This window comes from Heterocephalus glaber, unplaced genomic scaffold, assembly GCF_053883595.1.
Source record: "Heterocephalus glaber isolate CG9 unplaced genomic scaffold, H.glaber_assembly_v1.0 deba00001606, whole genome shotgun sequence".
Lineage (NCBI taxonomy): Eukaryota > Metazoa > Chordata > Mammalia > Rodentia > Bathyergidae > Heterocephalus > Heterocephalus glaber.
Window position 1 is genome coordinate 10,661,544 of NW_028258377.1, and position 26,581 is coordinate 10,688,124.

General features: G+C 37.1%; 1 protein-coding gene across 2 annotated transcripts in view; it reads right to left on the reverse strand.

The window, feature by feature from the left end:
• Positions 1–26,581, reverse strand: part of Smad5 (SMAD family member 5) — a 55,257-nt gene that overhangs the window by 17,397 nt on the left and 11,279 nt on the right. Inside the window, exons 2-5 of one of the 2 annotated variants that reach the window (XM_087194730.1) lie at positions 20,706–20,803; positions 7,682–8,251; positions 1,203–1,454; positions 98–217 (exon numbers count right to left, since the gene is read on the reverse strand). In XM_087194730.1, the coding sequence (XP_087050856.1) occupies positions 98–217; positions 1,203–1,454; positions 7,682–8,084 (775 nt within the window). In that variant the 5' untranslated portion in view covers positions 8,085–8,251; positions 20,706–20,803. The remainder of the gene's footprint in view (positions 1–97; positions 218–1,202; positions 1,455–7,681; positions 8,252–20,705; positions 20,804–26,581) is intronic. The other variant, XM_004836200.4, reaches the window with a different exon arrangement.

A 26,581-nucleotide genomic window follows, 5' to 3' on the forward strand; every position in this document is an offset into this window, starting at 1 on the left:
GGGCAAAAAGAAAACTCAAATAAGTAAAAGTGGCCAAGAGGTTAAAAAATAATACAAATAGCAACAACAAAATAAATATAATGATTACTTCTCTTACCTCTGCTGGATATACTGGGCATAATCTGAGGAATCATATTATTGCTCGTATCCATAGGCTGGGAATTATCTTGACCCATCTGATCATCAGGTGGCATATAGGCAGGAGGAGGCGTATCAGCTAAGAGAAATAAAATGAGACAAGTCCAAAAAGAACAGTAGAAATCTTCATCCTGCCCAGTTATTAGTCTAAAAACATTTTTAAAAAACAAGATAACCAGCAGGGTTCATTACTAATTACATACACACAAATGTAGGACCCTATCCTAGGACAGAAAAGTCAGCATACTGAATAGCGAATAGCAAATGAAAACCTACTACAAGGCCACGTTTATTCAGTCCAGATCTCTGGTAATCCAGGACTAGTACTAAAATCCACTGAAAAAGAATTCAAAATCAGTAATTTTGTCTTTATTTGCATAGAATCACATGCTCAGAGAAACTGGTACTATGCAAAACAATCTGAAGGACATAGACTATCCTAGTTTGTATATATACATACTATAGACATTTTAAATTGATCATCACATACAGTATACTGTCATATAAAACTATTCCCTTTAAAATTTGCCATCAACACTAACAGCAACTGTCTAATACTTTTGCCATGTCCATAAATGGCTGCTGTTTCTCATTAAATGGCTAGGTAATGAGCTTAGCAAACTGAATGTTAAACATGGAATCTGTTAAGTACCAACACTCATAGTTGAAATATTTTTTTTTGCAAAAGCAACAGCTAAACTTTTGTCTTAGTAACGGTAAAACAATACAAATTGTCTTTCACACCAAGGTTTGTACAAAATGTATTTTGAGAAACAGCTACAACTAGCACAGAAACTAAGACAAAATAATGAAAATTTGCTTTTGAGAAAATTCCTAATAGTAGGTTAAACAGTATTAATTCCCTTGCTTCCAGATTTTAAACAAATATTACTTGACACAATGAAATCCAACTTCATCTCAAAATCAAAGAATTACATAAAAAATGTACAGTCAGAAACAAGTAGCTCTTGTTGTATAACAGTTTACCCAGAGGGTCAATAGTAAGAATAACTACTGATTCTCAGGGATTATTTCTTTTGTTTTTTGTATCAATAAAGTCTTACCTGGGAGTTGAAAAGGACTTCCTGGTCCAGAACTTGCTGGGGAGTTGGGGTACGTACTGCTAGCAGGGGAAGGGGGGTAGGGGCTGTTTGGAGATAAGGGAAAAGGAGTGTTGTTGGGTTGGTGGAAAGAATCTGGAAATGTGGCATTTTGTGGCATGTGCGGTTCATTGTGGCTCAGGTTCCTAAACTGAACCAGAAGGCTGTGTTGTGGGTTGAATTCATTATGTCGAGGCACTAATACTGGAGGTAAGACTGAAAGACAAAAATCAAAAGTAACTGGTCAGGAATGACTAAAAAACATGCCCCATTCAACCATTAAGGGATTAGTAGAAAGGATTCATGTAAGACTAAACCTATTAAAACAGTTCACTTTTAGGAAGGGCTGTTTTACAGAAACCTGAATCTATATTTACATAAAAACTAAACCCAAAATTCTTGTCAATGTTTAGCCTATATATAAAGGACTCTGAAAGACAGAAAATCCAGAAAAGATATCACTTCAGTTTTTATGGGACATATGACATATTTAACAACAACCATAATACAATGAAAGTTTAAAAAGTGAGCACTCCCAGCTAGCAGGGAATAAAAAAAATATTGTGGAAAAGATACATCCAATTGGACCTTAACAAACCAGGAGAATTTCACAAGAGAGTGTTAGGGGTGAGTATAGGAGAAAGAAGGGAAAGAAAAGTCATTTGGCCTAGGCACAGATCTAGGTAGTAAGACTACAGAGTTGAGGTCAGGTATGTGGATGCCCTGAAAACTTTCACATTTCCAATTTTGAACACTTTCATCATTCTCACTTTGAGAGATCACAAACTTTAAATTCTTCAGTAAGGCTTTCCCTACTGAAAATAGTAATATTCCCGAGGTAAAAGTCCTCCATTCAAAAGCAGTCTTCTCCATATTATGATAATAAAAATACAGTAATGCCTCGGATCAAACACTTCTGTTTGTAAGCAATTCGGTTCACAAACAAAAGCATTCAGCAAACTTTTGCTTCCTGAAACTCCACATCAGGTGACAAAAATGAGCACAGCCATCTTCCCCACAGAAACACAAATGCAGCCATCTTCCCCTAAATTGTAAAACAAATTAAGTTCATCAACCAAGGTACCACTGTACATACAATAATGTCTACACATTTGAAGAAATTTTTTTTAAAAGATAAAAGTTAATCTTATTCCAATGTTCACTTTATCTGAAGATCCATGATCAACATTTAAACATCTAACACTGAAACATCTGATTACTTTTCCCTATAGGAAACTGATACTGTTAATATACAATTCATCTCTTACAACTTTCCTGTATATGTCAATGTCATTTTGACTCTGGGAGGCTGAGGCAGGAGGATCACAAGTTCAAGCCCATCTGGGCAACTTAGTGAAACCATGTTTCAAAGTAAAACATGAAAAAAAGGGCTGGGGCTGTAGATCAGTGTAAAGGTCTTGGGTTCAATCCCCAGTACTGCGAATGAATGAATGTTTTTCAAAACTTTCATTCTGTTATCATTTAGCAGCAACAAAATCAATTTGTTTTTGAGTTAACTAAATCATACTCTGGTTCTCTATAGTAGGGAGATTGTACACAACAAACCAAAGGCTCTTCAGTCAGTATTTGTACTGTTTCATTTTTTACAGAATCAGTGTTGCACAAATATGATCAACAATGACTACAACTGTTTTTGTTATATTGTGTATTAACAACTGCTGTTTCCCTGAATGATTATGGGGCAGCTGCCATTGGAGATCACGGTTTTAGACAAGAATTTCTGTTTAGCTAGCTAGTAATCTGAAAGACTTAAGGAAATAACTAGAATTCAGTTCAGTAAAGCTTTCTTTCTTTGTTAAAGATATAGTTAACATCACTGGCTTCCTTCCTGCTTATGTATTATCTGTGCACATGATTTTTAAGAATTATTTTCATCCAAAATAGTATGTTGAGTTTAAAAGATTATAAGCATACAAAAAAGATGAGATTATAACAAAAACAGCAATTTCTAGGCCCCTCTCAGATCATATCCATAAACAACAAATTTAAATTCATAGCCATTTCTTCTAACATTTACTTTGTACACTGCTAAATAATATTTTTATTGTTATTATTAATTTGTGAATTATTTAGACTTGGTCTTACAGAAAATGGGGCAGCTATCTTATATTATCCTTCTTTTCCCTACAGTAAATTTACATTAAAAAACTGGATTAAATTGGTATCTAATGTTTACATTACATATGTGTATGTGTGGCTAAATGTATTTATGTAATTCATTAATAAGCAAATGTGCTGATATTTTCCCTGAATAGTGCTTTTATTAAAGTTAATATTCCTTCACTTGCTTAGTTTTATGTACTACTACTATTTCCAGTATTCCAACAGATCTGTCAAATGACACTCAAGACCATCTTCCAGATGCTGTAAATTATCAAATAATTTGTGATTTCCTGTTTCCTCCTGGATCTTCCACCCTTTTGCTCCAGCCAAAACTAGTTGCTACTTAAGTCTCCTACAAACCTAAAGTCCTTGGACCTCCTCTCTTCCTCTCTCTGCAATCATTATACATCCCATTTCATAAGCCTCGCCCTCTATTAGCTTCCTAAGAAAGGGGAAGAAAAACAATGTATATAAAAATATCTTTTTTTTGCTTGTTTGCAAGCAGAATTTCTATTTCACTTTCTTCTAGAATCCATAATTGCAGTGAAAAATCCAATATTCTGATTTCGAGTATTTTATGTGTCCTATATTTGCTTTCTTTCTTTTTTTTTTTTTTTGGTACCGGAGATCGAACTCAGGTCCTTGCGCTTGTGAGGCAGGCAATGGAACCACTAGGCTAAATCCCTGGCCCAAGGAATAAGTCCTTCTAAGTATTTTTTTTTTTTTTTTTGGTACCGGGGATCGAACTCAGGTCCTTCTGCTTTCAAGGCAGGCGGCGGAACCACTGAGCTAAATCCCCGGCCCCTATATTTGCTTTCTGGAAGCTTTCAGAATCTGACTTCTTTTTATCCATGATATACTAAAATTTCATGTGTTGGTCTTTTGTCAATCCCAGTTCTGACTACTTGGTCAGTAGGCCCTTTCAATTCACATATCTAGAAATTATTCTAGTAGTATTTCTTTTTTGTTTTCTTTTGTTTTTTTGAGACAAGAGTCTCACTGGGTAGTTCAGGCTAGCCTTAAACTCATGGTGATCCACCTGCCTTATCCTCCGGAGTATTGGGATTACAGGCATGCACCACTATGCCCAGCTCTAGTAGTATTTCTTTGAAGATTTTTCTCTCTACCATTCCCCGCTATGCTCTATTTCCAGAATGTATTATCCTAGTAGTTAATTTGTAATTGTTTCTAAACCACATAATGCTTAAGCACTTTTTCATGCATTGCCTCATCCAATCCTCATAACAACCCTGTCAGGTGGGTAGTATTATTCTCATACTAAATCATAAAAATTGTAAGTAACTTAGTAGTATACACTAAAACCTGGATTCAAATTCAGGAAGTCTTGCCAGGCGTGGTGGCATACGCCAGTCATCTCAGCACTTGGGAGGCTGAGGCAGGATTGCCATGAGGTCGACTTACTCCTAGCAAATAACTAGCTTGAGAGTTTTTCAGGAATTTGTCTATTAAATCTTCCCATCTTCCATTCCTCATCAAGTCCTTCAGGATGCAGCTTTCCTTTAAGAAATAAAAAATCACCTCAAATATCATCTAGCTTTAACTAAAGCTCTTATTAAGTTCCCTTAGAGTACAATCACTGCTATTCTTTTTTGCCAGTTTTCACACTCAATATTCCTTTCAGTCTTTTTATCACACTGGGCTCATATTATCTTGAGTGTGGCACACAGACTCTAAGGTGGCCTTATGATTACAACCTCTAGGTATTCATGTCCTTGGTTAATCTCTTGCCCTTGAGTGTATGACCTGTGACTTGCTTCTAACAGTACATGGCAAAGTGAGAAGATATATGTGATTACATTCCATATGAGTGCCATTCTTGTTAGAAGACTCTCTTCCTTGCAGGCTTTGAAGAAGCTGCCATGAATGTGAACTACGTATAAAGAAGGCAACGTGGTAACCAATTTAATATAGTCTCCAGCTGATAATCACCAAGAGTCTAACAGCCTACAGGAAACTAAATTCTGTTAACTATCAAAGTGAGCCCTGGAAGCAGATCCTCCTGCATCTGATAAGACCCTAGCTCTGACCAACATCTAGATTAGAAGCTTGCAAAAAGTCCTACTAAGCTGTGATGAATGCCTTACCCAAAGAAATTGTGAAGTAATAAATATGTATGTCAAGCTACTGCATTTGTGGTAATTTGTTGTGCAGCTGCTATACTTAGAAGATGTCCCCCAAAGTTCATATTGGAAAATTATTCCCTAATGCAACATTATTGAAGGTAGGGCCTACTGAAAGAGTAGATTACTCATCATGAGAATGGGTTTGTTGTAAGTTTGGCCCCTTCTTGTCCCCTCTCTGTCTTACACTTACTGGCCACATGCCACATTATGATGCAGTCAGAAGATCCTCACCAGATGCAGCCTCTCTATCTTGCACTTTCTAACTCCAGAACCATGAGCCAAGTAAACACCAATCATTTATAATTTACTTGGTCTGGTACTCTGTTAGAGCAGCAGTGAATAAACTAAGGTATCAGCTTATGGAATTCATTCATTACCAAAAAATATTTACTGAGCATTACCTACCAAGTGCCAGGAAACTTCATTAGTTATTACACTGGGGATGTAATAATAAGTGAGACTGAGGAAGGCCCTGCTCCAGTCAGTCAATAAACTAAATATCTAATGTAGAATCAACTAGTGATGAGGATATTTGAACAAAGAATGGAGTAAGTACATGTGTCGAGAAAAGATTTTGGGGAAACAGCAAGACTTAAAATATACACAGGAGTATGGCAAGTTCAAGGGTCAAAGGATGTCTAGGGATAGGTGTAGTCTTGAAACTACCTATCCTAAGTTTAATTTTAAGAATTCTGTTTAAGAATTCTGATTCCTAGTATAGTAAAGCTAAATGTTTTTAGTAGGAACTGACATATTTGATATATGTCATTTTAAATTTCACTCTATCTGCTGTGTAGAAAACACAATGGGTTGGGAGAAAAAGAAGCAGAGAGACCAATTAGGAGAATACTTAAGGTGAGAAATTGTAGCAGTCTGTACTACTGATAAGAGGTGACGGTATCAAGACATATTTTAAAGGTACAAGGGGCTGGGAATTTAGCTCAGTGGTTTCGCCCCTTGTCTCGCAAGCACAAGGACCAGAGTTCGATCCCCAGTACCAAAAATAAAGAAATAAATAAAGGTACAGCAAGCAACATTTCTTCATAGCTCAAATATAGGACTTAAAAATAATAAAAGATGGCCTCTGTTTAGGCAATACTTACATGAATACTAGTGCCATGTACTTCAATAGAGAAAACAGGAGAAAATGTTTTTTGGGGGAGGGGAGTTAAAAGTAGCCATATTGTATCTGATGTTTATGAGACATTCAATTGAGCTAGTAAGTAACTGACTTTTACAAATCTAAAACTCAAGGAAGATGATTCTAGAATTCAAATTATGTGCATCAGGTTATAGCTAATTTTAAAACATATGAGACATTTAAAGAACACATACAAAAAAGGCCCAAGGACTGAGCACGGTGAAACAGGAGGACAAGACAGCAAACACTCTGAACAAGAATAACCAGTAAAGTTGGACAATCAGAAAAGGAGTGTCTTAAAAGTCAAAAAGAGAAAATTATTACTAGGAGGGCAGGAGATGAACTGTTCTCAAGTGCTACTGAGAGGGCAAATAGGATAAGACTGAGAAATGACCATTTGATTTCTAAGAGGGAAGTCACTAGTGATCTTGACACGTGAAATGGTAGGGAAGAAAGAATAATTGAAAAGATAAGAAAGAATGGGAAACACAGATGTGGAAATAATAAAAGAATACTATAAAATGACCAGAAGAAACAGTGTGGGAAATGAGATGTGTGTGTGCATGCAGATATGTGAATGAAATAAGACAAGAATTCTTTTTAACTTTTATTTTAGGATATGCAATATCATGACATGCTTGTATGCTGTCAGAAATGGTCTGGTAAAGTGGGAAAATACAATACAAGGGAGAGGGATGCTATTGCATGAACAAAGATCTTGAACAGACCAAAAGGAATAGGATCCAGTGTACACACTGGGCTTAATTCTTAGATAAAATAGAGACAGATCATCCACAGGAAAGGTAGAACACATATACGGGTCCTTACTATGCACAATGAATTAGGACAAGTCACTTGAGAGTAATATCACCTACATAAAAAAGAAAGCTAAATTCCAATCCAATACTCCTTCCAAAATTAAAGCTTTAAAAAATGAACACAAGTTAACATACCTTGTAATTAATAAATCTAATTATATATGAATCAGACAACACAACATTTAAAAGAATTCTTCTCAAGAGAGTAAAACCTACCTGGACTCTCCACTCTCTTGTAGTGGTATGGGTTGATACAAACTTCTTTTTGTTTAGATCCAAAAGGAAATTCACAAATATCCAATGGCTTTAGCTCATGATGACTCTGCAAATCAGGCCAGCGCCAAACACGACAATATATGACATGTGGTAAGCCTTTTCTGTGAGAAACCTGGAGACGTCCGTCTAAAGATCTGGGAATAGTGACACATTTGCTCGGCTGTCCTGGACTGCTCAAGGCTTTCTCCAGTTCCTCCATGGCACCCTTTTTCTTTTTTAGCTTTTTTACCAAAGCATCGACTGCCTTTTCTGCCCATTTTTCCTCCTCATCACCTTGTTTCCAGCCCAATAATCGTTTCACTGCTGGACTAGTAAAAGAAAACAAGCTGGCCATTGACGTCATTTGATACAAATCTTCAGAGACCTTCCTGTAATCAAAGTCAGTAGTAACTAGAAGAACAGATCAAGGTGAAAAGTCACATACAGGTCCTAAGCAGGAGTTCCAATTACAGAAGGAGCAATAACATTTATCTTCACAAGCGCCATATGCTTCTTTCATTGGTTCAAGTTCTAAAAGAGAAAGGGAGAAAGGATCCTAAATTAAACCAACTCAATTACATCCAGTTAAATCAACGTACTTAAAAAGTATGTTGCCTGTAAACAAGAGCAGTAAAGCATTACAAAGCAAAACAAAACAAAACAAAAGCCTAGAAAAAGAAATTTCTCTAAAAATTCTGTGACCTTTTATTTCCTCCTTGATAGTTCAAACAAAAATTTACTGTCAATGCCAAACAACAACCAAAATCAGGCTCCAGACTTTATTTCCTTTGATGAGGCCACTAAGCCCAGTCTTGTGAGATTTGCTTCTGAAGTATTACTTTCCTTCACTGAAATACATGTTAGAAAGTAGGTCAATTCTGAACATATGTCTTGATCTAATCAAAAGCCCTAAGAGAAATCTAGCTCTTCCCTAAAGTCATTGTTCTTTTTAAAATGTTTAGTATACACAGCAAAGAAAACCACTAACACAGCGAAGAGACAAACTACAGAATGGGAAGTTTTTTGCCAGCTCTTCCTCATACAAAAGACTAATATCTATAATATATAAAGAACTCAAGGAAATTAGACCCCCTCCAAATTTAAAGACCTAATTGAAAAATGGGCATCTGAGCCAGGTGTGGCTGCACACACCTGTAATCCCAGCACTCAGGAGGCTGAGGCAAGAAGATGCTGAGAGCTACATAGTAAATTCAAGGGCAGCCTGAACTATGTAGTTAAGACTCTGTCTCAGAAAAGCAAACAAAAAAAGGCACCTGAAATGAATAGATACTTCTCAGATGAATACATACAAAGAGCCAATAAATACATGAAAAAAATGTTCAATATCACTGGCCATTCGAGAAATGCAAAAAACAACACTAGGATTCCATCTCACTGCAGAAAGAATCAATAACAAATGCTGAAAAGGCTGTAGGGAGAAAGGAACCCCTCTTCATTGCTGATGAGACTGTAAACTGATAGAACCACTACGGAAATCAGTATAGAGGTTCCTCAAAAAAGTAGAAATTCCTTTTGACCCAGCTATCCCCTTTGTACATATCTTCCCCAAAGAGTTAAAGACATCATACTACACTGATGTATGCACACCCATGTTTACACCAGCACAATTCATAATAGCTAAATCTCGGAAACAGTCTATATGTCCATCAACAGATGATTGGAGTAAAAATGTGTTATTTATATACAATGGAGTACTACTCTACCATAAAAAATGATAAACGAGTCATTTGTAGGAAAATGGTTGAACTTTAAGACCATAGGCAAGTGAAGTAACTCAGGCACACGGGCTTAAATATCACATGGTTTCTCTTATATGAAAAACTCAATATATATATATATATATATATATAAATATATAAATAAAAAACATAATAAGAAAGAAAAGAAAGAAAAAAAGGTACTGTAATCCACTGTGGACAATGTATTTAAAAATGTACCTTGACCTAATACAATTGTCTTACGTGTTTTACATATTATTTGGCCTATTAGTCTGGTTTTCAATCTGTATATATAATTACCTTTATAAAATAAATAAATGAATCTGATACTGGAAAAATGAAAGAGGGTGGGGGGCAAATAAATTAAAATGTGTTATGTACATGTACCAATTCCCTACAGTGAATGTAAACATTATGGACTGCAAACATACTAATAAAAGTTGAAGGCTGGGGATTTAACTCAGTGGTTCCACCACCTGCCTTGCAAGCGCAAGGTCCTGAGTTCAATCCCCGGGACAAAAAAAAAAAAGTTGAAAGGAGGGAGGCGGGGGAGGGAGGGAGGAAAAAAAGATAGAGGAGGAAGGGAAGCACAAAAGGAAAAAAATGAAATGTTTAGCAGACTTACAAGACAAAAGCCCTGATACTATTCAAGTCACATTATTAGATACAAATTATATTAAAAGTTGTCATAAGATGTAACAAACTCTCAAATAAATCATACCACATATAACTGCCAGAAAAGTGGCAAGCATCTATTTCTAGGAATAAATCTTTTTGAATACAAGTAAGTTTAAAGAGAATACTCAATTTAACCCAAAAGTCAGTTTACATTTTTTTCCTTAACTTTATTAATCATTCACTAAACACATACATATACAAAAATTAAAATTATTCAAAGAAAAGCAATGGAAGGGACAAAAACTATAATAACATTCAAATAGAACCCAACCAAAGGAAAACTGAAAAGTACTTAAACATTTCTATATAATTAAAAAAAAAATCTCAAGCATTAACAAGACATCATAAGATGTGATTTGTTTTAGAAAGATTTTCAAAACTAATATTAAACAAATAGTGGTCTGGAGAAAAAATCCTAATTAACTAGTAGACTCTACATAGGCCAAATTTTTTTTAATTTAAATTTCAATACAGTCATGTGATACGTGATGGAAATAAAATCTGAGAAATACGTTATTAGGCAATTTCATCCATGTTTATCACGAAGCACCACACAGAGTGCCAACTTCTAAGTGCAAACTGAAAAGGTATACTTCAATCATCTGTGATGGTCCTTTGATATTATCCAAATACGCAGTTAAACACGAGACACATGAAGCTATCACTGGCATAGCAGCACACTGTTTTACAGTAAACTCTTTTATATAAGTAGGATTATGCTGTAAAGAATGAAAAGCACAGCATGTTATGATAGGTATCTAAAACAGTAACAGTCATTGATCACACTATCGAGTATTGTGTACTGAACACAGTTGTATGTGCTTCTTCTGGAAACATACCTTCCTCTCCTTTGACCCCAGTGACTCTTCCTTCCCAACCCACTGATGTGCTCCAGCTTAGTCTCTATCTACATCTCTTCCTATAGTTTTTAAACACAATCTATATATGGATTCTTTCCAGATTCCAGCCTGTATCCTGATCTCTCCCCTTCCCCTCCTGCTACCCCTACCCCTTTGAACCTTTTCTTTGAATTTCAAATTATCAATTATTCATTTTAATCATTTTAATCCTTAATTACACTTTCAGTTTCTCACACTAGAGAAACTATTCGGTATTTACACGTGTGTCCTATTTATTTCACTTAAGAGTATGGCCTCAATATGCATCCATTTAGCTATAAATGTCTCTAGTTTCTCGTTCTTTATGGCTGAGTAGTACTCCATTTTATAAAAAAAAAAGAAACCACATCTTCTTTATCCAGTCTCCAGTTGATGGGCACTTGGGTTGTTTCCAAGCTTTAGCTATTACAAACTGTGTCACTATAAACATGGGTGCACGTATATCGCTGTGGTATGATACTTTTAATTCTTTGGGGAAGATACCCAGCAGGGGGATAGGTGGGTCAAATGGGACCTCAGCCTAGTTCTTTGAGGTATCTCCATACTGATTTCCAGTGGTTGTACCAGTCTGCACTCCCACCAACAATGGAGAAGGGTTCCTTTCTCCCCACACCCCCGCAAGCATTTGTAATTGGATGATTTCTTGATAGCAGCCATTCTTTCTGGGGGGAGGTGGAATCTCAGTGTTGTTTTCATCTGCATCTCTCAAATAACCAGTGATGTTGAACATTTTTTCATATGTTTATTTGCTGCTTTTACTTCTTTATCTGAGAAATGTCTATTCATTTCAGATGCCCATTTTTGAATTGGGTCTTTGAATTTGGGGGAATCTGATTTTTTTTCAGTTCTTTATATATTCTAGATAGTAGTCCTTTGTCTAAGGTGCAGCTGCTGAAAATTTTTTCCTGCATGTAGGTTGTCTCTTAACTCTGTTGGTGGTTTCTCTTTTTTTTTCTTTTCCCCCATTAACTTTACTAGTATGTTTTAGGTATACAATACAGTTACATTCATCATTGGGATCTTGTACCATTACATGAGTCTCTTGGTGCTTATTTTTTTTCCCCTTCCCTTGCCCACCCTTCCCTATTTGCAAAGACCTTGTATCCATTTTTTTCCTCTCATATTTTTTCCTTTCCCTTTTTTCCCTTCCCCTACCCCTCCCAATTCCCCTGCTCTTTTAAACCTTTTCTTCCTGTTACACAATATCAGTTATACATTTTTTAAATCACAATATTAAGATCTAGGAGACATTTGTTGGTGGCTTCTCTTGCAGTACAGAAGCTTTTTCCCTTTCTTTTTCCCTTTTTTTTTTGATACTGGGGATCAAAGTCAGAACCTTGCACTTGCGAAGCAGGCGGCGGAACCACTGAGCTAAATCCCCAGCCCCTTAGAAGCTTTTTAATAAGATGAGATCCCAGTTGTTGATTCTTTGTGCTAGTTCCCGTGCTACTGAGGTTTCAGTTTACATTTTATAATTGCTACTGGCTTCTATGATATTTGAAGCACTGTTAGTTAATAAAGACACCCCATCATTAGGAAGTTCTTGGCAATAACAAGAGGAAGTGATATGTAGTGGCACTTTACTGTTAAGAATAAAATCTCCTGTGGATCACTATATAACCAACTACAGACAATAAGCTCCTAGTGAAGTAACAAGAATGTTTAAAAAAAGTATCAGTTACAAAGAATACTTCCTTTCTTGTACTATTTTACAAATACTGTTGCAGATCTACCTTTGACAAATTCTAGCAAATTCTAGTGTCAGACTATTCAGGATTGGGGTGCATCTTTTCAAACAAGAATAAATAAGCTCAGTTAAAACCCAGGTAAAACAAAGTAAAACTGATTTAAACTGAACAACTGACGCCCTACCGAGGTCCTGAGTCGCGCGGAAGACGCCGAATCACCCCGCTGCAGACAGGGAGGTCTGCCCACACCCTACTGAGGTCCCCAGTGACGCGGATTACGCCGAATCACCCCTCTGCAGACAGGCAGCCACCTGGTTCCACACTACAAAGACGCAGAGGACACCAGACCACCAGACCAAGGTAATGAGTGCCCCTGCTCGCGGCCCAGGAGTAGGGGCTTCTGAGCTGCTGTCCCACTGCTCCGAGTCCAGAGGAAGGGGCTTCTCGGCCACCATCCCTCCCGCTGCTCCCAGCCCAGAGGAAAGGGCTTTTAGGCGACCTTCTGTCCCACTGCTCCTGGCCCAGAGGGAGGGGCTTCTCAGCCACCATCTCTCCCCCTGCTCCCAGCCCACAGGAAAGGGCTTTTGGGTCACCATCCCTACCGCTGCTCCTGGCCCCTGTCCCACCTCACCCAGCTCAGAGGAGGTAATCCGTGCAGGCGCTAACAGGCCCCCGCCCCAGTCAAAATGAGAAAACACGTAAATAAGTCTCAAAACCAGACTTCCAGATCCCCTACCGCAACCCCAAAGGGAAATGAGATGGAACACTCTGATACTCAACCACCTGGACCCACTGAACTGGCAACAAAAGGGGATCTGGAAAAAATGAAATCAGAAATAATTTCCCAGATAACAGGAGAAATTGTGCCCCTAGTGCAAGACATGATTAATAAATCTAGAGAGGAGATCAGGAACATGAGGGAATCCCAACATAAGAAACAAATGGAATCCACAAAAAGGAAGCAAATAGATTTCCAGGAGATGAAAAACTCCATTGAAAGTCTACACAGCAGAATGAGCCAATGTGAGGACAGAATTTCAGATATAGAAGATAAGATTGCAATTAGGGACCAAGAAAAGAAAAATTGCTTCAAAATTATAAGGGAACATGAGAAATCAATCCAGCAGCTGCTAGATGATGCAAAGAAGAATAACATAAGACTGACTGGGCTCAATGAAGAAACAGGAGAGAGGGGAGATGACATAAAAAAGTCTCTTCACAGAAATAATGGCAGAAAACTTCCCAAGCAGCGGAAAAGAGCTTGACATACAGATAAGTGAGGCATATAGGACTCCAAATAGCCTTGATCAAAAAAAATCTACACATAGGCATATAATTAAGATTCCAGAAACACAACAGAAGAACAAAGTTCTCCAAGCAGTCAGAGAAAAGAAACAAATCACACAGAAAGGAAAGCCCATCAGAATCACAGCAGACTTCTCAACACAAACCATCAAGGCAAGAAGAGCTTGGAGTGACATATTCCAAGCCCTAAAAGAAAACAGCCTCCAACCCAGACTGATGTACCCTGCAAAACTATCTTTCAAAATGGATGGAGAAATAAGATACTTTCATGACAAAGAGCACCTTAGGAACTTCGTGAATACCAAACCAGCACTCCAAAGAATTTTACACAATAGCCTAGGAACAGACAATGAGGATCACAACCCCAGGAAGCAAAGCAGAATGAACCCATCTGGCGTGACAAGAAATTAAATGTAAAGGGGGAGAACCCAACAAAAAGAAAAAGTCATGGCAATGACAAGTCAATACGTTTCAGTTATAACCATCAACGTTAATGGTCTCAATTCACCAATCAAAAGAAATAGACTGGCAGAATGGGTCAAGAAGCAAAATCCAACAATATGCTGCATACAAGAAACACACTTAATTTAAAAGGAAACTCATAGACTGAAAGTTAAAGGGTGGAAAACAATACTCCATGTGACAGGAATCCAAAAAAAAACAGGAGTAGCTATCCTCTTGGGAGATCAAGTAGATTTCAAACCAACACTGATTAAGAGAGACGAAGAAGGACACCACATCCTTGTAAAGGGAACAATCCAAGAGGAAGAGATGACAATCATAAATATCTATGCCCCAAACACTAGTGCACCCAACTATATAAAACAAATACTAACGGACATTAAAAGTAATATATGCATTAATACAATTGTAGTGGGGGACCTCAACACCCCACTGTCACAAATAGATAGATCAACTAGACTAAAAATAAGTAATGAAATACTAGAACTCAATCGAACTCTTGAACAAATGAACTTAACAGATGTTTACAGAGTCTTCCACCCCACAAAATCAGAATACACATTCTTCTCAGCTGCACACGGGTCATTCTCAAAAATAGACCACATACTCACACAAAGAACATGTTTAAGTAAGTGCAAAGGAATTGAAGTTATCCCCTGTATATTATCAGACCACAGTGCGATGAAATTGGGGATCCACAGCAAAAGAAACTCAAAAAATTTCATAAACGCGTGGAAATTGAACAACACACTTCTGAATAACCAGTGGGTCACAGAGGAAATTAAAGAAGAAATCAGACATTTCCTTCAATTAAATGACAATGACAATACAACATATCGGAATCTATGGGACACAATGAAAGCAGTCTTATGAGGGAAATTCACAGCAGTGAATACGCATATTAGGAAAACAGAATGAGCCCAATTAAACAACCTGATGCTGAACCTCAAGCTTCTAGAAAAAGAAGAGCAGGACAACCCCAAAGCTCATACAAGGGAGGAAATTATAAAGATCAGAGGAGAAATCAATGCAATGGAGACTAAGAGAACAATACAAAAAAATCAATGAAGCCAAGAGTTGGTTCTTTGAAAGAATCAACAAAATTGACAAACCTTTAGCCAACCTTGACAGAAAAAGGAAAGAAAAGCCCCAAATCCATGCAATTAGGAATGAAAAGGGTGAAATTACAACAGACCCAGCAGAAATCCAGAGGATCATCAATACCTACTTCCAGAACCTATACGCCAAGAAGATGGACAACACAGAAGAAATGGACAGATTCCTAGATGCATAAGAATTACCAAAGTTGAACAAAGAAGACCTAAAAATTCTGAATAACCCAATATCAACCAATGGAATTGAAAATGTAATTAAAAACTTATCAACTAAGAAAAGCCAGGCCCCTGATGGCTTCACTGCTGAATTCTACAAGACATTTAGAGAGGAACTGCTGCCACTACTGTTTAAACTCTTCAATGAAATTGAAAGGGAAGCAATACTCCCTAATTCATTCCTGGAAGCATCACCTTGATCCCCAAAGCAGAGAAAGACCCAACCGAAAAACAGAACTATAGGCCAATCTCACTAATGAACATAGATGCAAAAATCCTTAATAAGATAATGGCAAACAGAACACAGAAGATCATCAAGAAGATTATACACTCTGATCAAGTGGGATTCATCCCAGGGATGCAGGGATGGTTCAATATATGAAAATCAATCAATGTAATACACTATATCAATAGAGCCAAGGACAAAAACCATATGATTATCTCCATAGATGCAGAAAAAGCATTTGACAAAATCCAACATGCATTTATGATAAAAACCCTACAAAAAATTGGAATAGATGGTCACTACCTCAAACTGATACAAGCTATCTATGAAAAACCAACAGCCAATATCATATTAAATGGTCAAAAATTGAAATCCTTCACACTAAAATCAGGAACAAGACAAGGATGTCCACCATCACCACTCTTGTTCAATACAGTTCTGGAAACATTAGCCATGGCAATTAGACAAGAGAAAGAAATAAAAGGAATAAAGATAGGTAATGAAGAAGTCAAATTCTCATTATTTGCAGATGACATGGTACTCTATATAGAAGATCCCAAGAACTCCACCAAAAGTCTTCTAGACTTAATAACCAAATTCAGTCAAGTAGCTGGTTACAAGGTCAACACACAAAAATCAATAGCCTTCCTCTACACCAATGACAGACTCACTGAGAGAGAAATAGGGCAAACAATTCCTTTCACAATAGCATCCACAAACTGAAATACTTAGGAATCATCCTAATGAAAGAAATCAAAGACCTCTTCTCTGAAAACTATGGCACTCTGAAAAGAGAAATTGAAGATGATATCAGAAAATGGAAAGACATCCCCTGCTCCTGGGTAGGAAGGATTAATATAGTGAAAATGGCCATACTTCCAAAACTGCTATACAGATTTAATGCAATTCCAATTGAGATCCCAGCAGCATACTTCATGGACCTTGAGAAAACAATCCAAAAATTCATTTGGAACAAGAAGAGACCCAGAATAGCAAAAGCAATTCTAGGTTACAGAGACAAGGCAGGGGGTATCACAATCCCCAACCTGCAACTATACTACAAAGCTACTGTGATAAAAACAGCATGGTACTGGCAAAGAAACAGACTTGAAGACCAGTGGAACAGATTAGAAGATGCAGAAACAACACCAGACACACTCACCCATCTCATCTTTGACAAAGGAGCCAAACACCCTCACTGGAGGAAAGATAGCCTCTTTAATAAATAGTGCTGGAAAAATTGGGCTTCAACTTGCCAAAGATTAAAACTAGACCTGTATCTCTTACCATGCACTAAACTAAAATTAAAATGGATTAAAGATCTAAATATTAAAATAGAAACTCTGAACCAGTTGGAACAGAGGTTAGGGAGAACCCTTGAAGACATTGGTGTAGGAAAAGATTTTATGAACAAAACCTCAGTTGCCCATGAACTAGCACAATCAACAAATGGGATCTCTTCTTATTAAAAGGCTTCTGCACAGCAAGAGAAACCACCAGCAGTGTGAAGAGACAACCCACAATGTGGGAAAAAATCTTCACCTGCTCTTCCTCAGACAAAGGTCTACTATCTCGAATCTATAAAGAACTTAAAAAGATCAGACCTCCCAAATTTAAAGACCCAATCCAAAAATGCGCATCTGAAATGAACGGACATTTCTCAGACAAAGAAGTAGAAACAGCAAATAAATACATGAAAAAATGTTCAACATCACTGGTCATTCGAAAGATGCAAATGAAAACAACACTGAGATTCCACCTCACTCCAGAAAGAATGGCTGCTATCATGAAATTAACCAATAACAAATGCTGGCGGGACTGTGGGGAAAGAGGAACCCTGCTCCACTGCTGGTGGGAGTGTAGACTGGTGCAAGCACTGTGGAAATCAGTATGGAGATACCTCAAAGAACTAGGACTAGAAGTCCCATTTGACCCAGCTATTCCCATGCTGGGAATCTTCCCCAAAGAATTAAAAGAATCATACCACAGTGATGTATGTGCACCCATGTTCATAGCAGCACAGTTTGTAATAGCTAAAACTTGGAAACAGCCCAAATGCCCATCAACTGGAGACTGGATAAAGAAAATGTGGTTTTTTTATAAAATGGAGTACTACTCAGCCATAAAAAATGAGAAATTAGAGACATTTATAGCTAAGTGGATGCACATTGAGGTGATACTCTTAAGTGAAATAAATAGGACACTCATGTGTAAATACTGAATAATTTCTCTGGTGTGAGAAACTGAAAGTGTAAATAAGGACTAAATGTATAATAGGTAATGTGAAATAGGAAGAAAAGGGGCAAAGGGGAAGGAAGTGGGAGGGCTAGGGGAAAGGACAGAAGGGAATGGGATTAATATGAGAAAATGGAAAAATAGGAACAAAATCTTTGTAAGTAGGGAGGACTGGAGGGGTTGAAGGGAGTGCTGGGCAAGGATGAAAAATAAGAACCAAGAGAGACTATGTAAAGGTGCAAATTTCCAATGATGAATGTCATTATATTGTATACCTAAAATGTACCATTGATTAGAATGAATAATCGATAATGCAAAATAGGAAGAAAAGGTCCAAAGGGGTAGGGGTAGTGGGAGGGGCAGGGGAAAGCAAAGAAGGGAAAGGAAAAATGCTGAGAAATGGAAAAAATGGAAATAAAGTCTTTGTAAATAGGGAAGGGTGGAGGGCATGACGGGAGGGCTAGGAATGGGGAAAAAATAAGAACCAAGATGCATTATGTAAAGGTACAATTCCCAATGACAAATGTAATTGTGTTGTATACCTACAATGTACCAATAAAAGAATTTAATACAAAAGAAAAAACTGAACAATTATTGGTTAGTTGTTATGTGCTCTCTACTGTGTATGGCCATATTGGGGCTTTTAAAAAAGTCACACCAAATAGGTTGCTTCTCCACAATCAACAAATTGATTTATTTAGCATGTACTTCCTGAGAACATGCTAAGAGCCAGGTACTATTCTGGATGGCACTATTCAGCAAATGGCAGTGGCTGACCAGTCTGCTGTCCTGGAAGCAGGGGGAAGGTGCAGGAGAGTGAAGGTGTTCTCAGGTGTGACACACCCTTGTCCCTCCACTTCCCCAACCTGGATAAGGTGACTTTTGCCAAAAACATCAAACTGGCTACATTAACCAGAAATGTAACAAAAGTGTTTATACAGAGTGTAAAATGTTACATGTTAAAGGAACTCCAAGAAATTCTGTCCTCAGTTGTAACTACATCAAGGATGTGAAATAAAATACATCTGAGACACAGAGTAAAGGCATGGTTTGAGGGTTTCAGGTGAGCTGAGAAATTCCACTGGCAAAGGAACACTAACAAAAAAATGTATAGGGAGACATAAACTGAGCATTTCCTACCACAGAAGAGAGATAAGGCTCACTGATTATGATTTTACTCAGAAATAAAGGCATGTGGGCTAGACAAGACAGTTCATTGTGAGAGAAGCCATATAAGCACTGGCTAGACATGCTGTGGAAGAAGGAAGGGTAAAGAATAGGAGCTTAAAGACCAAACTTCAGAATTCACACTTCATTCTAAATATAACAGTGACTACAGAAACAATACAATTAGCTATGATAAAATAGCTTAAATGTGATACAGTATAAGAATGCTCTGCAGCTATTAGAATAATATGGATACTGTCTCTTTGGTCAAGGTACTTCACCTCTCTGATTCTCTATCTATAAAAGGGAATCATCTATTACATATAAATAATTTAGAACTGTGCATGCACAGAGAACACTGCATAAATGTTAACTACTAATCTATTATCAGCATCATCAGTAAGCACTAACCACAACAGTATGCGCTAACATGAAAAATGTAAAGGTATTTGTGTGTGTAAACAGAAAACAAGGACTGAAGACTCACAAAAACTAAATGTTATAAAAGAGCAAGACTAGCCCTGCCTACACTTTGGCTTTCTGTTGTTCCACGTGAACCTTCCCTCTCACACATCCTCCCACCAGATGTGACCTGTAATGACATGACACGGGCGGGAGGGGGTGCCTTGCAAAAGCCAGGACCATGTCATTAGGGTTCTCAGCCTTCAAAACTGTGAGTTAAAATAAATCTGTCTTTATAAGTTATCCACACTAGCTGTTTTGTTATAGCAACTGAGAGAGGACTACTGTGGTTTGTAAACTTGAATGTCCTCTAAAGGCCCGTGGCTTGGTCCCCAGCATGGGGAGGTGGTTTCTGGAGGAAGACCTTGAAGTGTTACACTTGCTAGAGGCCAAATACAATGAGGCTACTCAATCTTGGACTGGAATCTTCAGAACTGTGAGTCAAAGTAAACTTTTTATAAATTAATTACCTCAGGTATTTCCCTATAATAATGAGCTAATACACGGACTAATCCAACTATATCTTAAAGATAACTTCAAATTTTACAGCCAAATGATTAAGATAATCACAATTCCATTAATAGAATTAAGGACATTCAGTAGGTATATCTGTCACTATCGAAGATGATAAACCCCACTGGGAAAGGTCATGACTACAGATACAGGTTAAGTGAATCAGAGATGAGAAATGGACTTAAGATTTTACATAAAGAGCTGAAACAATTAGAAAAACAGGTTTTCAACAAAGTAAAAAGAACAAATAAACACTTGATATTAAGAAATATTCACTTGCCAGGTGTGGTGGACCACCCTTGTGATCCCAGCACTCAGGAGGCTGAGGCAGGAGGATGGGCACAAGTTCAAGGCCAGCCTGAACTACATAGTGAGACCCTGTCAAAAAAGGGGGAGGGCATTAATTGGGCTATGTGCCAAAAGAAAAAACAAACAGTTCACACCACAAAAACATCACCAACAGATATCACTCTAACTCTACCAAAATGGGCTATACTTTAAAAAAGAGAGAAAGAAAATAACATTCGTGATAAAACAGAACACCTCTCATATATTACTAGCAGGTATACAAATTAGCTCAGCCACTTTGGAAAATTGTTTGACAGTATTGTTATGCTAAACATGATCCCCATGACCCAACACAGGTGTGTATATTCATTCCTAGGTATATATCCAACATAAATGAGTGCAGTGCCCCAAAGGACAAGTATATGGTCACAGCACCTTTATCTGGAATACTCCCAAACTGGAACCTAATACCCATCAACAATAAAGTGGATGGGGCCAGGGATTTAGCTCAGTGGTTCCACTGCCTGCCTGGAAAGTGCAAGGTCCCAAGTTCCATCCCTGGTACCAAAAAAACCATAAAACAAGAAACAATAAAGTGGGTAAATAAATCATGGTGATAAACTTACATACTGTAATAGTTCACAGCAATAGGAAAAAAAGACATAAAATATGGATGAATTTCACAAATATGATACTGAAGGAAATAAAGAATACACATTGTATCACTCCCTTTATATATTTAAAAACAGGCAAAAAAGCTAGAATGGTACTAAGAAGTGCCAAGAGAACCTTCTAAGAAGCTAGAATTTTTCTGTATCTTAATCTGAGTGGTAATGATATGAGTGTAAATATGTAAAGGTTCATTAAACTATAAACACTGAAGATTTATGTACTTTATTATATACTATATTTTCATTTTTTTAAATCTTTTAACAAATTACTAGTGATTGGATCACTTATAAAATTAGTCCCCATTCACTAGCATCTCCCTCATCATAATAATTTATTATAAACTATGAAACTGAAAATTCTGTAAAAGCTACAAGATTTCACAAAATTTATAAAAATAATGGTAAACAATGTAGGGTCGGGCCGGGGATTTAGCTCAGTGGTTCTGCTGCCTGCCTCACAAGCACAAGGTCCCAAATTTGATCCCCTGTATCAAAAAAAAAAAAAAAAAATGTAGGGTCTAGGGCCTGATTTTATCCTAATGTAAAGCAATTAAGTTAGTCTGTTACTGTTTCCTGGATGCAGGACTTCCTTTCCCTAAAACACAGGTGAGTGATACAATGTGGCCCTCGTGGATGGTCTTCCCAGTGTGTGTATGTGCCCAAAGAATACTGAGCTTACTGAATCTACTACTTTTATAATAATTAGGAACAAAACTATTCTTTGTGACAATTGTTAAATAGGGAGGAATGGAGGGGTTGAAGGGAGGGCTGGGCAAGGGTGAAAAATAAGAACCAAGAGAGACTATGTAAAAGTGCAAATTTCCAATGATGAATGTCATTATACTGTATACCTAAAATGTACCATTGATTAGAATGAATAATCAATAATGCAAAACAGGAAGAAAAGGTCCAAAGGGGTAGGGGTAGTGGGAGGGGCAGGGGAAAGGAAAGAAGGGAAAGGAAAAATGATGAGAAATGGAAAAAATGGAAATAAAGTGTTTGTAAATAGGGAAGGGTGGAGGGCGTGACGGGAGGGCTAGGAATGGGGAAAAAATAAGAACCAAGATGCATTATATAAAGGTACAATTCCCAATGAGAAATGTAATTGTGTTGTATACCTACAATGTACCAATAAAAGAATTTAACTTAAAAAAAAAAAGTAAAGAGTAACTTAACTTGGGGCCGGCTATTTAGCTCAGTGGTTCTGCCGCCTGCCTTGGAAGCTCAAGGACCCGAGTTTGATCCACGGTACCAAAAAAAGAGTAACTTAACTAACAAAAGATTAGCACAAGTCCCTATGATGAATGTGATCATTATGTGTATCTCAAAATGTAACTTAATTTATTTATTTTTTTTTTTTGGTACCAGGGATCGAACTTGGGTCCTTGCGCTTGTGAGACAGGCAGTGGAACCACTAAGCAAATTCCCGGCCCACTTAATTTTTTTAAAAGTGTTATATAGCATCTCCCCCAAAAAGTAAGATTAGCACATCTTTATGAAAATTGCTATCAATACTTTTGCCAAAAAACCTTAATGGTAATGCTACTGCCACCAATGTCAAACTAATGGTTGTCATATACTACCAAATTATTTCCTGAGAAAAATTAAGTCTATCTATTCACACTTGATTCATTCTGTTCATTATAACAATTCATACGTTTATCAATATAACTCAATGTTTTCCCAAAAATGCAGTTTCATTTTTTTCAATTTAAAGCCCCAGACACCTTTTATTCACCAATTAGTATGAAATGTTAGTCTATATTTTAAGTGATTTTATTATAAATGAGATTCTTCTTGAACAAATTATCAATATCCATAAAACCTAAAACACAGCAGAGCTTTTCTTGATGACTCAGTATCATTATCAACCCTGTAGTTATGCTAAGCTAGAAACTCTGTAGAAGTTTGCAAACTAAAGAGAAAAAAGGGCTAAAATAATCTTGAAAAGTTACTTATAGAGGAAGAATTTTGTATATTTCACTTTTCTAAAAATATTACTATTTCAAAGATTTCAAGAGCTTCCTTTCTTAAAAATCAATTGCTTAAGCAAAGGAATCATACTATTCCTCTGACAACTGTTAAGAGTATTCATAAACCACTAACATTTATTGAGCACTCATTATGCCAAACACCATTAAGGATCTCACATTTAGAAACTGAAAGTCATTAATTTAAAAAGTCATATCTGGTAAATTCCATTATTCTCATTTTACAGATGAGAAAACAGGCAAAGGGAGAGTAAATGTAACCTGCTAACTTATTCCTAGGAAGAAATAGAACCAGGAGTTAAACTTCTGCAGTCCAGCTACAGAACCCACACTCTTACTCACTATTTATATATTATCCTTCTGAAAAGAAAGGTTCTTGTGGAGGTCGTAAGAGAGTCAGCAATAGTGGTTCATGCTTATAATCCCAGCACTCTGGGAGGCTGAAGCAGAAGGATCACAAGTTCTAGCCCAGCACAGGCAATAAGCAACTTAGCAAGAGCCTGTCTCAAAACAGAAAAAAAAAAAAAATAGAAAATAGAAAAAAGGGCTAGGGATGTAGCTCAGTGGGAAGACCTTGCATTCAATCCCCAGTAACACTAACACATACACACATACACACACACACACACACACACACACAGAGAAAGAGATTCAGCTGCCATACTATATAGAGTATTATTCAACAATTTTAAAAAAACAAGTACTGGGCCAGGGATTTAGCTCAGTGGCACCGCACCTGCCTCGCAAGTGCAAGGTTGTGAGTTCAATCCCCTGTACCAAAAAAAAAGTACTGATACATGCTACAACATGGGTAATCTTGAAACAACGCTAAAATAAGTCAGACACAAAAGGCCACGTTATATAATTTCATTTCTACAAAATGCCCAGAATAAGCAAATCTATAGAGATAGAAAGTGGATTAGTGGTTGCCAGGATCTAGGGCAGTGGTGGTGAACCTATGGCACCTGTGCTACAGCAGGCTGTCTGTACCAATGAAAGCTCTAAAACAGTGATGGTGAACCTTTTTGATCTTTCAATGATAAAACAGCCTGCTGCAGCATGTGGGCCATAGGTTCACCACCACTGCTCTAAAAGGTTCACCATCACTGGTCTAGGGGAAGAGAAAATGCGGAGTAACTGCTAATGAGTAACAAGACTCCTTTGTGTAGAAATAAAAATGTTCTAAAGTTGATTATAGTGATTACCAACCAGGAGTGGTGGTCAACATCCATGGGCACTCTGGGAGGCTGAGGTAGGAGGATCACAAGTTTAAGTCTAGCCTGGGCAATGACACAAGACCCTGTCTCAAAATAAGAAAAATAGGACCGGGGATTTAGCCTAGTGGTTCCGTCACCTGCCTCGCAAGCGCAAGGACCCGAGTTCGTTCCCCGGTACCAAAAAAAAAAATCAAAATAAGAAAAATAATAAAAGGGCTATAGCTCAGTGCAAAGGCCCTGCGTTCAATTCCCAGTACTGTTAAATAAATATTACAATTAATGAACAACATATGCAATTTTTAAGTGTACACAGCAAGTGGGTCAACCTACCAACTTTAACCCAATGTCCTAATTAGGACATTTACCAATTGCTTCTTGGCCTTTTGGCTAAGATCAAGTGCACGACATTTACCACTAGGATATCATTACCTCAGAATAATGAGGCAATGAACTACCTTTTTTTTTTTGCAACAGGGTCTTGTTTGCCTCAAACTTGCTGTGACCCTCCTGCCTCAGCCTCCCAAGTGCTGGGATTACAGGTGTGTGCTACCACACCTGGCGATGAACTACTTTTTTCTAATTACAAAATATACTTACCTATAATCACACCATAACACTGAGTACACATACTTCCTTATACATTTTTTCTGCATATATATTCTCCCCCAAACCTGTTTATGATTGAGGATATACCAAAATACTATCTGGCATTTTGCATGTTCCTTTTAATATGACAAGTATTTGCCCTCCCCTCACCTCAATATAGAAATTTGTTTGAATTCTTTTAATGGCTCAACCAGATTTTACTTACCTACTCTCTTAATATTTAACATCTAGGTTTCTAAATTAACTAAATCATCAACATAAAAAAGAAATAATTAAATAAAAATCAGAAATTTTTAGTTCCCCTATGATGGATCCATTTTCTCCTATAATCTTGTTTCTTTTTTTGTACAATATATCATATTCAAAATAGATCTGAGGGTATATTTCAGTGGTAGAACATTTGCCTAGCATGTTCAAAGCCTTAGGTTCATCCTCAGCCTTATTGGTCAATTAGTTACTTAATTTTAAAAACAAGACAAACCATTGTTCACAGATTGAAATAAAGTATCAGAAAGTGAAGGATATAACAATAGATTTATTGTATTGTCCTCACATAAGTCCTTGGTGATGAAAGAATTTCTCATTATGTATACAAATAAAATGCTGTACTTTCTGATTTCCATATACTAGCATATGCTACATGAGCTTGGGGTGAACTCGTAACATCCTTGAAAATAAGACCACGTTTAGGTTTTCTAGTAACCAAAATGTTTAAATGTATAAGTCTCTTATTGTAAAGCTGATTCAACCTTTCATATTCCGTCTGCCTTCCACTGAAACTAGTTTAGAAGCACCAAGAATACCCATTTTACATTCAATCAATTGATGTGTTCATACCAGTCTATAATAGTCTATATTATCTCTAAATTTATCCCAACAATAGAAAAGGTCCCAAAAGACTTCACTCAGCAACTACTACAATATTTAGAATGTACAGATTAGCAGATAGGGAGATTTTGGTCTTGTGTACTCCCTTTCTATACTGTTTTCAGGGTCTGTAGAAACACAAATGTATACAACCAATGCTAAACTTAGTCTCAGACTTACAGCCTTATTATTAATACTACAGATATTCAATGAGTGCCTGCAAAAGAAAAACACTAAGTCATATAAAAACGGGTTGAAATATAAATCAAATCCAGGTTACAAGAAGCTAGAAATCAGATTCTTGCCTTCTTTTTTTTTTTGGTACTGGGGATCAAACTCAGGACCTTGCATTTGCGAGGCAGGCGGCGGAACAACTGAGCTAAATCCCCGTCCCCAATAAATCAAATCCAGACCTTAACTCTAAAGAGTTTGAAATTAATACAACTAAAATGTGCCCGTACTTAGCCACAACACACAGAGAAAAATGGAGATGCCCTACTTATGCAAAGGTTGCTG